General features: G+C 25.0%; 1 protein-coding gene and 1 long non-coding RNA gene across 11 annotated transcripts in view; one reads left to right on the top strand and one right to left on the bottom strand.

The window, feature by feature from the left end:
* Positions 1 to 13,733, bottom strand: part of LOC127281217 (uncharacterized) — a 257,929-nt gene that overhangs the window by 18,093 nt on the left and 226,103 nt on the right. For 9 of the 10 annotated variants that reach the window (XR_007842936.1, XM_051304825.1, XM_051304826.1 and 6 more), the window contains 2 exons: positions 6,990 to 7,178; positions 1,207 to 1,299 (listed from right to left, as the gene is read on the bottom strand). Coding sequence is in view for 9 of the 10 variants with exons in the window: in XM_051304825.1 (XP_051160782.1) it covers positions 1,207 to 1,299; positions 6,990 to 7,178 (282 nt within the window). In the remaining variant the exon portion in view is untranslated. The remainder of the gene's footprint in view (positions 1 to 1,206; positions 1,300 to 6,989; positions 7,179 to 13,733) is intronic. The other variant, XM_051304824.1, reaches the window with a different exon arrangement.
* Positions 1 to 13,733, top strand: part of LOC127281227 (uncharacterized) — an 88,246-nt gene that overhangs the window by 60,377 nt on the left and 14,136 nt on the right. Inside the window, exon 3 of the long non-coding RNA XR_007842938.1 lies at positions 6,987 to 7,082. This is a non-coding gene — a long non-coding RNA (uncharacterized LOC127281227). The remainder of the gene's footprint in view (positions 1 to 6,986; positions 7,083 to 13,733) is intronic.

Raw genomic sequence — 13,733 nt, 5'->3', positions numbered from 1 at the left:
TTTACAATTCAATTCCTTTTTCACTTTTGTCAAATTTAATTATATAAAATGGTTACAAGTGTAAAAAAAATTAAATATCAATATTCAAAAAAAAATTTTTAATAATTTTTTTTTATTTGAAATTTCAAAATTTTTATTTTCAAAATACTTTGTTAATTATTAAAAATGGAGTATTGTTATAACAGTAAAAAAAAAAAAATTGGAATGTCATGTAACGTTCAAGAAAAAGTTAAATAAAGTAATTATAAAAAGGAGGGAATGGGAAACCAAGAGCAAAAACTATGTCATTAAATTATTTTTGATCCACATAGAGAAGGGGATCAGTGAACTAGAATTTTTGACGTGAAGAAACGAGAAATCTAGGAAATAAGATCTTCATAATAATTACATATAATTAAAATAGAATTGCATTTTTATATTGTTCTTTCGTTTTTTTTTCAAACTGTTTCTCTCTCTCTCTCCACTGTGCCAGGAACATGCCAATTGCACTTAATGATTAGAACTTAAAGTTGGGTGACTGGTTATAGGATTTTCTCAGACTTTTTTTTTTTTTTTTCTTTTTTTTGTTTCTCTCCTGATTTAAAGGGTCGAATTCCCCGTGGGCATTTGAAACTTTTAACTCGCTAAGTTGAGACTCGCTCTCTACTATATCCGTGATTAAATATGCTTTCGACATGTAGCTCCCTTGACTTCGCAAAATTCGCCTTTCACGTTATCGAGTTTAATCAGTGAAGTTCACTAAACTGAGATTCAAAGAGAAAACCAGATAGCGAATAGCGAATCGACCGCATGGTCCTGCAAATATAATAAATACTTTCTCCAAATGTTATTTTTTTTCTCTTCTTGAGGAAAAAAAATCTAAATTTTATTTGTTAAAAGAAAACTATTTTAAAAAAATTTTTTTACTTATTTTAATTATTTTTTTTTATTAATTAAAATTATATAAATTGGTATTAATTAAAATTATAAATAAATTGTAAAATTAAATTTCCAAGAGAAAATAGAATGCACTTCTTTTTTTTTGGGAAAATTGGACAAAAGTTATAAATAAGAAAAATGGTTCAAAGAGAGCAGAGAAGTATTTTCAATCTACGATACTCATAAATCATTTTTAGCCAGTTCTAGTCTTTATTTATTGGAACCTATCCAGTAATTACAACAATATTTCAAACTGATTTATCCTCGTGGAGAAAATGACAAACTCACCTCTTTCTCTAGATCCATTAGATGTTTCTCCAACTTCTCCTGTTTTTGCAGATTCTCCAGACGACTCGGAGTATCGAGTTCAACTAATCTGGCCTGAAAGATTAAAAGTCACGATATTTAATTTTTATAATATTACTCTTTCATTCGGAAAAACAAAAAATGTCATCTCATGAAAAATAAATTCAGTGATAAATGGTTTCAATTTTAATTTCAAAATTTAATTTTCAATTTTAATTTAGATTTTAATTTCAAAATTTAATTTTCAATTTCAATTTTAATTTCGATTTTAATTTCAAAATTTAATTTCGATTTCGATTTTAATTTCAATTTCTAAAAAAATACATGAATGAAAATTAGTTTTTCTTCTTTTTTTATTCGAATGAATAGCAAAATAAAAAATTTTTCAGCAGGAAAATCTGTAAACTTGAAATTTTTTCGAGTGGAAATTTTTTTTTTTTGTTTTGTTTTGTTTATTAATAAAAATACGACGGCGTGAAGTTTTTTTTTTAAAGTTAATAACTAAAATTCAATTATTATCCAAAATTATAATTGAAATTCAATTATTTTCCAAAATTTCAATTAAAAATCTACTAAAATTTAATTATTCTCCAAAATTCTAATTGAAAAACAATTATTTTCCAAAATTTCAATTCAAAATCAACTAAAATTCAATTATTTTCCAAAATTTCAATTTAAAATGGACTAAAATTCAATTATTTTCAAAAATTTCAATTCAAAATCAACTAAAATTAAATTATTTTTCGAACTTTAAATTGAAATTCAATTATTTTCCACAATTTCAATTCAAAATCTACTAAAATTCAATTATTTTCCAAAATTTCAATTCAAAATCAATTAAAATTCAATTATTATCCAAAATTATAATTGAAATTCAATTATTTTCCAAAATTTCAATTAAAAATCTACTAAAATTTAATTATTCTCCAAATTCTAATTGAAAAACAATTATTTTCCAAAATTTCAATTCAAAATCAACTAAAATTCAATTATTTTCCAAAATTTCAATTTAAAATCAACTAAAATTGAATTATTTTTCGAACTTTAAATTGAAATTCAATTATTTTCCACAATTTCAATTCAAAATCTACTAAAATTCAATTATAATTATTAATTATAATTTCAATTTTAATTTCGATTTTAATTTCAATTTTAATTTCAATTTCATAAAAATACATGAATGAAAATTAGTTTTTCTTCTTTTTTTATTCGAATGAATAGCAAAATAAAAAATTTTTCAGCATGAAAATCTGTAAACTTGAATTTTTTTCGAGTGGAAATTTTTTTTTTTTTTTTTGTTTTGTTTATTAATAAAAATACGATGGCGTGAAGTTTTTTTTTTTTTTTTTTTTAAAGTTAATAACGGTTTACAGCGAGAGAAATCGATCATCTTTTGCATGCAATGTGCAAATTCGACCTGAACAGTGCAATCTGTTGATTAGGCAATTATCGTTGCTGCATCTTAGCACGCTTCGTTGTACAGCTAACTGAACGAATTAGCAACGCCTGATCAACCGTAAACTATTATACGCTTTGACAGTTCATGAACAAGGGTCAAGGAAAAAAAATGAACTTTAAAAATTTCCCGCATGTAATTTACAAAAAAAAAAAAATTGATTTCATCCCAAATCTATTTTTAATGCTTTTTTTTACATTGAATAATTGAAATTTACGAAAAATCTAAAATAAAAAAAAACAAATAAAAATAAATAAAATTAATTAAAATTAAAAAAAGTACATCAATTTTTAATAGAACGTTTCATATATAATTATTATTATTTTTTTTTTTTTTTGATAAATATTTAAAATCCACAATTTTTTATCAACAAATATTTAATAAGATAATAAACAGTATAATTTCATAAAAGAATAAAATTATTTAAATTTTCATATGTCAGAAAGATTTTTTTAGAGAGAAAAAAAAAATTCTATTCATAAAATATGAAGTTTTAGATATTCTTCATTTAGATATTTAATTAGTGAAATTAAATATGTGAAGAGTACCTGAAACTTTAGAAGTGATAATTAATATAATTAAAACGAGAATATGATTGACAGATTTTTATAAAAATTATTTTAAAGAGAGCAAAAAAAAAAAAAAATTGGGATCAAAAACTAATGACTGTCGCGAGCACTTTGCTTTTTTTTCAAAACTTGACTCTTACCCAACCTTAATGCACTTTATGGTACAAACTCACAGAGGCAACTGAGCAGCCTTTTCCTCAATGTCAGCTCTCGGAAAACCGATCCTAAGTGGCCGCATTTTTTTTTTTTTTAAATAGCAACAAGTAGAAACTCGAGCTATGAGGACAGATTCATTTCTACATGCGAGTCTACTTTTTTTTCTAATTTTATTTTACATTCTCATATCCTCTTTCTGCATAATCATTAAAAATTTAACGGGATTCTTGGTAATTTAAAAAAAAATTTAATTCCCGCAATTGGCTATTAAACTAATTATTTTATTGTTAATTATTAATTAAATAAAAATTAAAAAATCTTTTCTCTCTTAATTTATTAATATCAATTAGAATTTGAATTTAAATGTGAAATATATCAATTTCAAATATTAATTTTAGTATTAATTTTAATATCTATTTCAATATTACTTTAATTTTAATATTAATTTTAATATTAATTTTAATATTGATTTTAATTTGTTAATTAATTATTAAATTTTGCCTTTTTAAAAATTATTAATATTTATAATTAACAAAAAAAATCCTATTATATTTATTCGAAACTTTTATATTAATGTACATTATCAAATTACACGGATAATTTTAAACTCTTCTTCTCAGTGAGAAAACAAGGCGCGGTTTGTTGGTGAATTTATTATTTAAAAAGGGAAAAGAATATCAAAACTTGATGGAACTTGAAACTCGAGAATCTTGGAGCAACACTTCCGCCTATGTAACAACGTCTTGAGACTTAAAAGTTTGTTCATCAACTTTTCCCGAGTCCGAATTAATTAACTTCTTTTGCTCTTGCAATCGCTTGTATCGTTGCGCTTTTTTTTTTTTTTTTTTTTTTTTTTTGAAAAAAATAATAATAATTAAATTAATTTTTGTTTTAGAAACAACCATTGATATTGTGAACTGCAAAAAAAAGTTTCATTTCCGATAATTATAATTGGAAAAAAAAATTAAAACACTTTTTATATCAAAACTTTTTTTCTATTCTTGGAAAAAAAATTATTGTTGTGAAAATGAAATTAATTTTCAAGTTTATAGATTTTCGATAGAAATAAATTATTGACCAAAAATCGAGATATTTCTGTAATAATACGGAATTTTTTTTTGTATTTTAAAAGCCTTAGTTATTAAATGAATAAATAAGTAAATGTGTCTCGCTTCAAAGAAAGAAGGAATTTTTAGGTTATGCTATGTTTTGACATTTTGAAGTTATATAAAATACAAAGCGGGTAAACCTCTCAATACAAATTATTAATTGAGTCTTCGTTACATACAAAATAAAAACTTCTTTTAATAAATAAATTAGATAAAAAAAAATAATATGGATAGAAAAACAGTGAAACATACGTATATAAATAGTAGTTTTTTACCTTGCCGACTGATGGTAAAACATGTTTTTGGCAAAATGACAATATAAAAATTATCGATATGGGAATCTACCTTAACGAGTAATGATAAAACAGGTTTTTTGCAAAATAAAAAATTACCAACATGGAAATCTACCTTACCGACTGACGGTAAAACAGTTTTTTTTCGAAAAATGAAAATATGAAAAATTACCGATATGGAAATCTACCTTACCAACTGATGGTAAAATTTTTGAAAAATGAAGATATAAAAAATTACCGACATGGAAATCTATCTTACCAACTGATAAAAAAAGTTTTTTGAAAAATGAAATTATAAAAAATTACCGAGATGGAAATCTATCTTACCAACTGATGATAAAACAGGTTTTGGGAAATGACAATATATAAAACTACCGACATGGAAATCTACCTTATCAACTGATGGTAAAATTTTTTAAAAAGTGAAGATATAAAATTACCGATATACAAATCTACATTACCGACTGATGATAAAAACAGATTTTTGGAAAGTGGCAATATAAAACATTTTCTTTTAAAAAATGACAATATATAAAATTACCGACATGGAAATATACTTTACCGACTGATGGTAAAACAGTTTTTTGAAAAATGAAAACATAAAAATTATCAACAAAGAAATCTATCTTACCGACTAATAATAAAACAGTTCTTTTGAAAAATGAAAAGCTAAACAATTACCGATATACAAATCTACATTACCGACTGATGATAAAAACAGGTTTTTGAAAAGTGGCCATATAAAACATTTTCTTTTAAAAAATGAAAATATAAAAAATTAACGACATGGAAATCTACCTTACCAACTGATGGTAAAACAGGTTTTTGGAAAGTGACAATATAAAACATTACCGACATGGAAGTCTACCTTACCGATTGAAGGTAAAACAGTTTTTTGAAAAATGAAAATATAAAAATTACCGACATAGAAATCTATCTTACCGACTGATGATAAGGAATTTTTTTTTTGAAATTTTTCCAACTTTTAAAAACAGTTTTATCATCAGTAGGTAAGGTAGATATCTGCGCCGGTAATTTTTATATCTTTTAAAAAAAATTCTTTACCATCAATCGGTAAAGTTGATTTCTACATCGGTAATTTTTCATTTTTCCAAAAGCCCGGTTTACCATCAGTCGGCAAGATAGGTTTCTATGTCGGTAATTTTTATGTTCTCATTTTTCAAAAAACTTTTACCATCAGTCGGTAAGGTAAATTTCTATATCGGTAATTTTTTATATAAATTTTAATATAAAGTTTAAATTTAAAAAATTTCTTTAACATAATTCGGTAAGGTAGATTTCTATGTCGGTGATGTTTTATGTTTTTGTTTTTTTTTATTTATATTTTTTTGGTCCGATGTAAGTGGGAATCCGAATAATGTGGGTCCGATATACGTGGATTTCACTGTAAAATGATACAGTGATAAATAAGAAGGAACTTTTATTGGTAAAACTTTCGTAAACATAACCTACATTTCGTTTGTTTTTTTTTTTTGAGTATTTTTCTTCGAATTGCGACACAATATATAATTTCAATTTTTATAAAAATTATTATTATAAAACTTATAAAAATTCTAATTATATATATAATATACAAAAATTCTAGTACAATTTAGCTAATTTGCTAAAAGTCTAGCTAATAATGAATTAGCGAAAAATGAGAAATTGTTAATAAAAGCAGTCTGTGAAAAAGAAATATATGATTAAAAAGATAAAAAAAAATTAACGAAGCTGAAGTACGCAACGTTTATGATAAACGATTTTTATAAGAAATAATTTTTGAAAATGAAAAATTCTAGAATTTTTTTGCTTAAAAAAATATTTCTTGTACTTTTTCATTAATCAACAAAATTATATAGAAAAATAATTTTTTCTAGGCAAAAAAATTATAGAATTTTTCATTTTTAAAAAATTATTTCTTATAAAAATCATATTTGTACTAAAAATCGTAAAACGTTGCGTACTTTAGCTTCGTAAAAATTAAACAATTAATAAATATATACAATATATGATAAAGTGATTGAGAAAAATAGCAAAAGCCCCATATGAATCGCCACCAAAAATTAGTCCACCTATTTGGGGAAAAAAATTACAAAAATCCCTAGAAATGAAATGCAAAGAAAACAAAAAGTGAGAAATAAAAATTATTTATTTTTTTTTTTTTTTTTTTTTTTTTTAGGACCTGGGCCTCGATTTCCATGTGACAATTTTCCATTGCTTTGCACAAGGTTGAACTCTGTCGACGAAGTTGGATGAGCAATAGGACCAATTCCTCGTGAGTACGACCCAAAAGTTCACCAGCCGATACTTGTACTAGATTTCCATTTCCCGTTGATTTTACCCTTCCAGATCGTCTCGAATTTATGTTGTTCTGTTGCATGCAAATTTTCGTCAAAGAAAAAGAAAAAAAAAAAGAAAAGGAAAACACTCATTAAAAAACAAAAGCAAAAAATAATTTCACAAACTTGAAATTGATAAATCGATTGGCTTGGATGAATATTTTTTTTTTTTTTCAAGTTACCTTTTCTTTGAGAGAAGGATTAAAAAAGTTTTTTTCTTTTTTTGTTACAGGCATAAATATAAAAGTTAAAGTGATTTTGACTTTATATGTGTTTTTTGTATATAATTTAAGGCGGCGGTGAAAAAAACAGGGTTGAAAAGATCGTAAAACGTTCAGTGTGTGGTGTTATCAAAGATTTCATGTGGGTGCCATTATCCTTGTATATGTATATATATATATATATATATATATATATATATATATATATATATATATATATATATATATATATATATATATATATATATATATATATATATATATATATATATATATAGTGCGTCTTCGTTTACGATTGTACAGAACGATACAAGTACCTCGTAAGGCAAAAAAAAAACGAGTGTTTCTTGGTTCTTCAGACGACAGTTTATAAAAACTTTCGTGCGAAGAAAATGCCTTTTTCCACTATAGCAAAGTCAAGAATTTAATACACATTAATAGCAACACTTGTTATATGGCGCACTGTAAGTTGTAACTTTTCAAAACTTTTTACAATATTATACTTTCTTTTCTATTATAGCCTTTTTTAATTTCTTACTGTGATGTTTTTTTTCTGGAAAAACATTTTTTTAAATTTATTTTCTTAATTTTTTTTCGAAAAAAATATTTTCTCTGAAAAACCTTTTCGTTGATTAATTTATTATTATTTTTTTGACTTCTATATATATTTTTAATGGGAAATTTGAAAAAAAAAGAATTTTTAGTGAAAAAATGTATGTACTTTTTTTGCGTTTTTTTTTTGGGGGGGAGGGAAGTGAACCAAATTTACAAAATGATTGCAAGGTGGTTGCGGCGTTTCTGAAGACTAGCTTCTTGGACAGCCTGATTCTCTGGTACTCAACGAGAGTCTCCCCTCTCTCTTTTTTAAATTGTCTTGTGCCTTTTTCTCTTTCAAGATCAACTTCGCATCTCTGATACTATTTTCTTTCTCTCTCCTCATATGGGGAACCGGAACTTTTGTCAAATTTAAATAAATCTCTTTTTTACAAAAGACGAAAATTTTCAAAATCAAATTTTTCTCCTTTTATTTTTCATCTTCAATAATTTTTTCTAGGAAAAGTGTTTTCATTTTTTTTCTATTTAAAATTATTTAATAACAAATATTAGAAAATTTTTATTAGAAAAAATTATTTAGAAAAATTTTTATTTGGAAAATTAATAAAATATTTTATTAGAAAATTATTAGAAAAATTTTTATTGAAAAATTATTTAATAAAAAATGTTATTAGAAAACTAATGAAAAATATCAGAAAATTTTTTATATTGATAATTTTTTTTTTTCGTATTGAAAAAAATATTGAATATTGGAATATTGTAAAGAAATTTTTTTCTGAAAAACATAGATTTCTAAAGGAATTGTAGGTAATTTTAATAATTTTTTTTTATTTAATTAAAACAACTTTTTTTCCTTTTCGTTTCTATGAATACTGAATAAAAATATCAATTTTAATTTTTAATAGGGACATTCTTCGATTAAATAGTAGTTTCCAGGTCGAAAGATATCGACTATTCATTGTATTATCGTTATACTCCTCGGTTATTTTACTTTCTTCTCTTTTTCCCAATACTACATATATATATATATATATACTCTCATAAAAGTCTGAATTTTTCCATGAATGAGAACAATATTCCCTCTTTTTTGATGCGATTATATATTTAAATTTTAAAAATAAAATTGCTTCACATTTTTTAATCACATGAAAATTTCTTAAAAATAAATGGAAAAAAAATTATGGTATTGGAAAAAAAGTATATGTAATTCTTCAGCAGTAAAGAATTACATATTTTTTTATTTACAAGAAATTTTCTTTTCAGTTACAAAATGTCAAAAATTTTATCTATATAAAATATTAGTTAAAATTTTGTTTTAATAAAAAGCAAAATTTTATAATCTCAAGAGAAAAATTTGAATTCTGAAATCGATTGTTATTTTAATGAACTTTTTTTCTTTTCATTTTTTTCTTTTTTTTTTTTGACAATTTTGTTATTTCAATGGAAAGCAATCTCGAAGTCAATTTTTCTGTCAACGTTCCATATTTTCAGAAAATCCGAATTCTCACTCGTCCTATATGGATGTTATCCTTTCGATGAAATAAAGTCACGTTCAAGCTTCTCGTTCGTGCTAACCTCTTATGAATCTTATCACGTTCTCCATCTCGCTCTTATCGCTCGATTATGAAAACGGTCGGAACATCCGGAATGATCGGAAATTCGAATCTAAACTGTATATATATATATATATATATATATATATATATAAGGATAAAAGGCAAGTTGAATGCAAGGAAGTATTTTCAGGTGGACACCTGAAAATAACTTGAAATCTCCAAGAAGAAAAAAATATAATTGGATATCATATCCTATAAGATATTTCATATTTATAACAATTGAAGAAAACATTTTCATATATGTAATTCGAAACATAAAATTCATATTTTGATGGGGAAATGAAATTGGTGAAAAAAAATTCTAAAAACAAAAATTTTTTGCATCTGTACATTGAAGAAAAAAACTAGTACTTTCTAAATCTGAATTAGTAAAAATGTTTACCAATTTGAATTAGTGACTCACTTTTTGCTTCTGAATTAGTTAAATTTTACTAATTGTTAGTAAAATTTAACTAATTCAGAAGCAAAAAGTGAGTCACTAATTCAAATTAGTAAATATTTTCACTAATTCAGATTTAGAGAGTAGGTTTTACTACTTTTTAATTACTCTGAGTAGTACAATAGGTCCTCAACTGAATTTAAACGGTTCTATTAACTATATAAAAATAGTTAAACCAATTAAAAATGTAATTGGTAGAATGACATTTTGTGATTGTATTAACTCAATTTCAAAATGTTAAAACAACTCAAGATGTAAGTAGTAGATTTTACTACTTAAAGTGGTTCAATAAGCTTTACGAACATTTTTTTGGTACATTTAATAAATATTTTGCAATTGAAACTACTAATTCAAGTAGTAAACTTTACTACTGAAAGTGGTTCAATAGGCTTTAAGAACATTTTTTTGTAGAATTAATAAATCTTTTGCAATTGAAACTACTACTTTAAGTAGTAGATTTTACTAATTAAAATAGGAAAATAAAATTATTTTTTATTTATAATTGTTTATTATCAGTAGAATTGACTTTTTCATCCTCTCTCCTGTACTGGCGCTTATTTTATGCCCTAACGATTATGTACCTAACAGAGAAAATTTCTAACCGACGGGAATTGAACCCTCGACCCTAACGCTCGCTATCCGATACCTTAACCGACTAACCACGCACGCTCCCTACGACAGTCTGCAAACTACTCGAAGACTACTTTCTGCTTGTCCAATTGGTAATTTAACTATTTAAAGTAGTCATTTTTACTACTTTTATTAGTTGCTATAACTATACTTTTTAAGTTTTGACTTGTAAATTTTTCATCTTTTAATTATATTATAAGTTGTTTAATTGCATAATGCAGTAAAATCTACTACTTAAACTGATAGTTTTAATTGCAAAGAATTTTTTAATTCTACGACATAAATGTTCTTAAAGCCTATTGAACCACTTTAAGTAGTAAAAGCTACTATACTGAAAGTAGTAGTTTTAATTGGAAACGATTTGTAAATTTTACATCAAAAACGTTTTTCAAGCTTATTGAATTAATTAAAATAGTAAAAAATTCCTACTTAAAGTAGTAGTTTTAATCACAAAGGATTTGTTAATTCTACAACAAAAATGTTCTTAAAGTCTATTGCTCCACTTTCAATAGTAAAATCTACTACTCAAAGTAGTAATTTTAACTGGAAACGAATTCGCAATATACGTTTCTTATGGACCAGGAACTGCTCTTTCAAGTGGTGCATCTAAAAAAACCGTAAATTTAAAATTAAACAAATTACAGATAATTATTTATAAAAAAACATGAATTTTCAAGGTTTTTTTTTTTACTTAAGAATTTTTTTGGACAATGTACCATTTTAAAATATCTTCCCGAGGTACAAATATCGCGTCAAAAATGTTCAACCTTTGACATGGTGGCATAGATTAAAAAAAAAAATTAAATGTATAAATAATATTGTTAATTAAAGTTGAGATTAAAAATTAAAAATTCATCGGATTCACTCGAAAAGAGTTACTCGGGGGTTTTTGGGGTCGCTGATTACGAATCTGAAGTCGACTTTCAAAAATTCAAAATGACGGTTCCAATATGGCGGACGTCAATATTAAAAATTCATCAGATTCACTCGAAAATCGTTACTTGGGGTTTCTCTTTTCGAGTGAATCCGATGAATTTTTAATTTTTCGTCCGCCATATTGGATCCGCCATTTTGAATTTTTGAAAATCGACTTCAGATTCGTAATCAGTGACCCCGAAAACCCCCTTGTAACGATTTTCGAGTGGATCCGATGAGTTTTAAAATTATTTGACAATAGCTGCGTATTTGTTATTAAAATCTAAACTTTAATTAACAATATTATTTAGACATTTAGTTTTTTTTTTTAAATCTATGCCACCATCTCAAAGGTTGAACATTTTTGACGCGATATTTGTACCTCGGGAAGATATTTTAAAATGGTACATTGCCCAAAAAAATTAAGTAAATAAAAAACCTTAAAAATTCATGTTTTTTTATAAATAATTATCTGTAATTTGTTTAATTTTAAATTCACGTTTTTTTTTTAGATGCACCACTTGAAAGAGCGGTTCCTGGACCATAAGAAACGTATATTGCGATTTTTTTCTTAATGCATTTAGTTGGTTTAAAAAATTGCCAAACTTTATAGGCAGAATTTTTGTACATTTGGTCCTTAAAGGGTTAAGAAAGTTAATTTTACTACCGACCTGTAGTTATACTTTAACTACATATTTACGTAAAATCAACTATTACTTATTAACTTTTTAAAAATAGTTACATCAACATGATTAGATTAACTAAAAAAGTAGTTATTTTAATTACTTTCTAGTCAACTACCCAATGGTAGTTGAATTTCTCGGCAACATTTTTTGCATCTGTAGAAAAGTAAAAAATGTTTTTTTTTTCCTATTTAGATAAAATTAGATCTTTAAGAAAAATAGAGGGGAAAAAAAAGCGAATGAGGTGAGAAAGTTTTGTAGCCAATTGGCAACAGCCTTGATCCTCAGAGAAGCCCAAAGGGTTTCGACCCTGAGACTGGTTTTCTACTCCATTACCGGCTTCTTGTTTCGAAGTTCCCTAACCCAAAATTAAAACCATATATATATATACACTGTTTTCAAACTCGAGATAATTGGATAATTATTTTTTTTAATTCGTTTTATACACAACTTTTCAAATATGGATTTCACCAATTCAAATGAATTGTTTAAAAAAAAAAAATATTGGAAATTTTCGATAAAATTATTCAAAATCGAGAATCTATAATTCAAAATTAATGAAGAAAGGGCGAGAGGAACCTCATTGGGAAAAAGTTTTTTTTTTCTCTCTCTCTCTCTCTCTCTCTCTCTCTTTTAGTTATTAAAATCAACGTATTGCAAACGAAGGAAAGAAGAGAGAAACTTTTTAATTCCACGTTCACCCTGACAGGACGAGGAAGGAACTCGTGATACCGGAACCTACTGCCATTAAAACTTGTCGATAGAGAGCGACTTTCTTAACTCGGCGAGAACGGCGAGAGAAAGAGAGAAGAGAAAAGATTTGGGAAGAATTTGGTCGACGTCCTGCTTGATATCAAATTTTTATTGGTCATTTCATTCTCATTTTCATCTATTCTTTCTACTTTGATTTTTTTTACATCTGAAAAGAGAGTTATTATCGATAAAATTTCATTAATCGTCAATAAAGAGGGAACAAATTTATAATGAAAAATTACATGTAAAAACAGGAACAATTAAAAAAGTATTCTGAGAATAGTCAATAAATTTCTAAATTTTAATTAGTTGAAAATTTTAACATTTTTTTGCTTTTGAATTGGTTTAATAATTTTACTAATTCGACAGTAAAAACAAATTTTTTTTTACTACTACTTCCGGAGGAAAGATACATCTCAGAGCCAAATAAATATTTTTTAAAAAATAAATTTTATTTGTGCTAAATAAAAATTCAAATAATCGGTTACTTGACTATTAGCAAATAAATATTTACTTGAACTAAATAATTATTTAAATTAAATAAACTGTATTTTAACCAATAATTTCTGTATTAAAAACAAATACCATTTTAATTGACTCAAATAAAAATTATTTGATTCAAGTAAATATTTATTTGATAATAATCAAGTAACGGATTATTTCAATCAATTTTTTTCAGTGTTCAATTTTACTAATTCAAAAGCAAAAAGTGAATCACTAATACAAATTAATAACAAAATTTTACTAATTCTTTACAGAAGAAGGATGAAAGAAA

The sequence above is a fragment of the Leptopilina boulardi genome, unplaced genomic scaffold (genome assembly GCF_019393585.1).
Source record: "Leptopilina boulardi isolate dan_hultmark-lab unplaced genomic scaffold, ZJU_Lbou_2.1 LbouV2_266, whole genome shotgun sequence".
Lineage (NCBI taxonomy): Eukaryota > Metazoa > Arthropoda > Insecta > Hymenoptera > Figitidae > Leptopilina > Leptopilina boulardi.
Note: the sequence above shows the minus strand (reverse complement) of the source record. Positions and strands in the feature narration are given on the sequence as shown.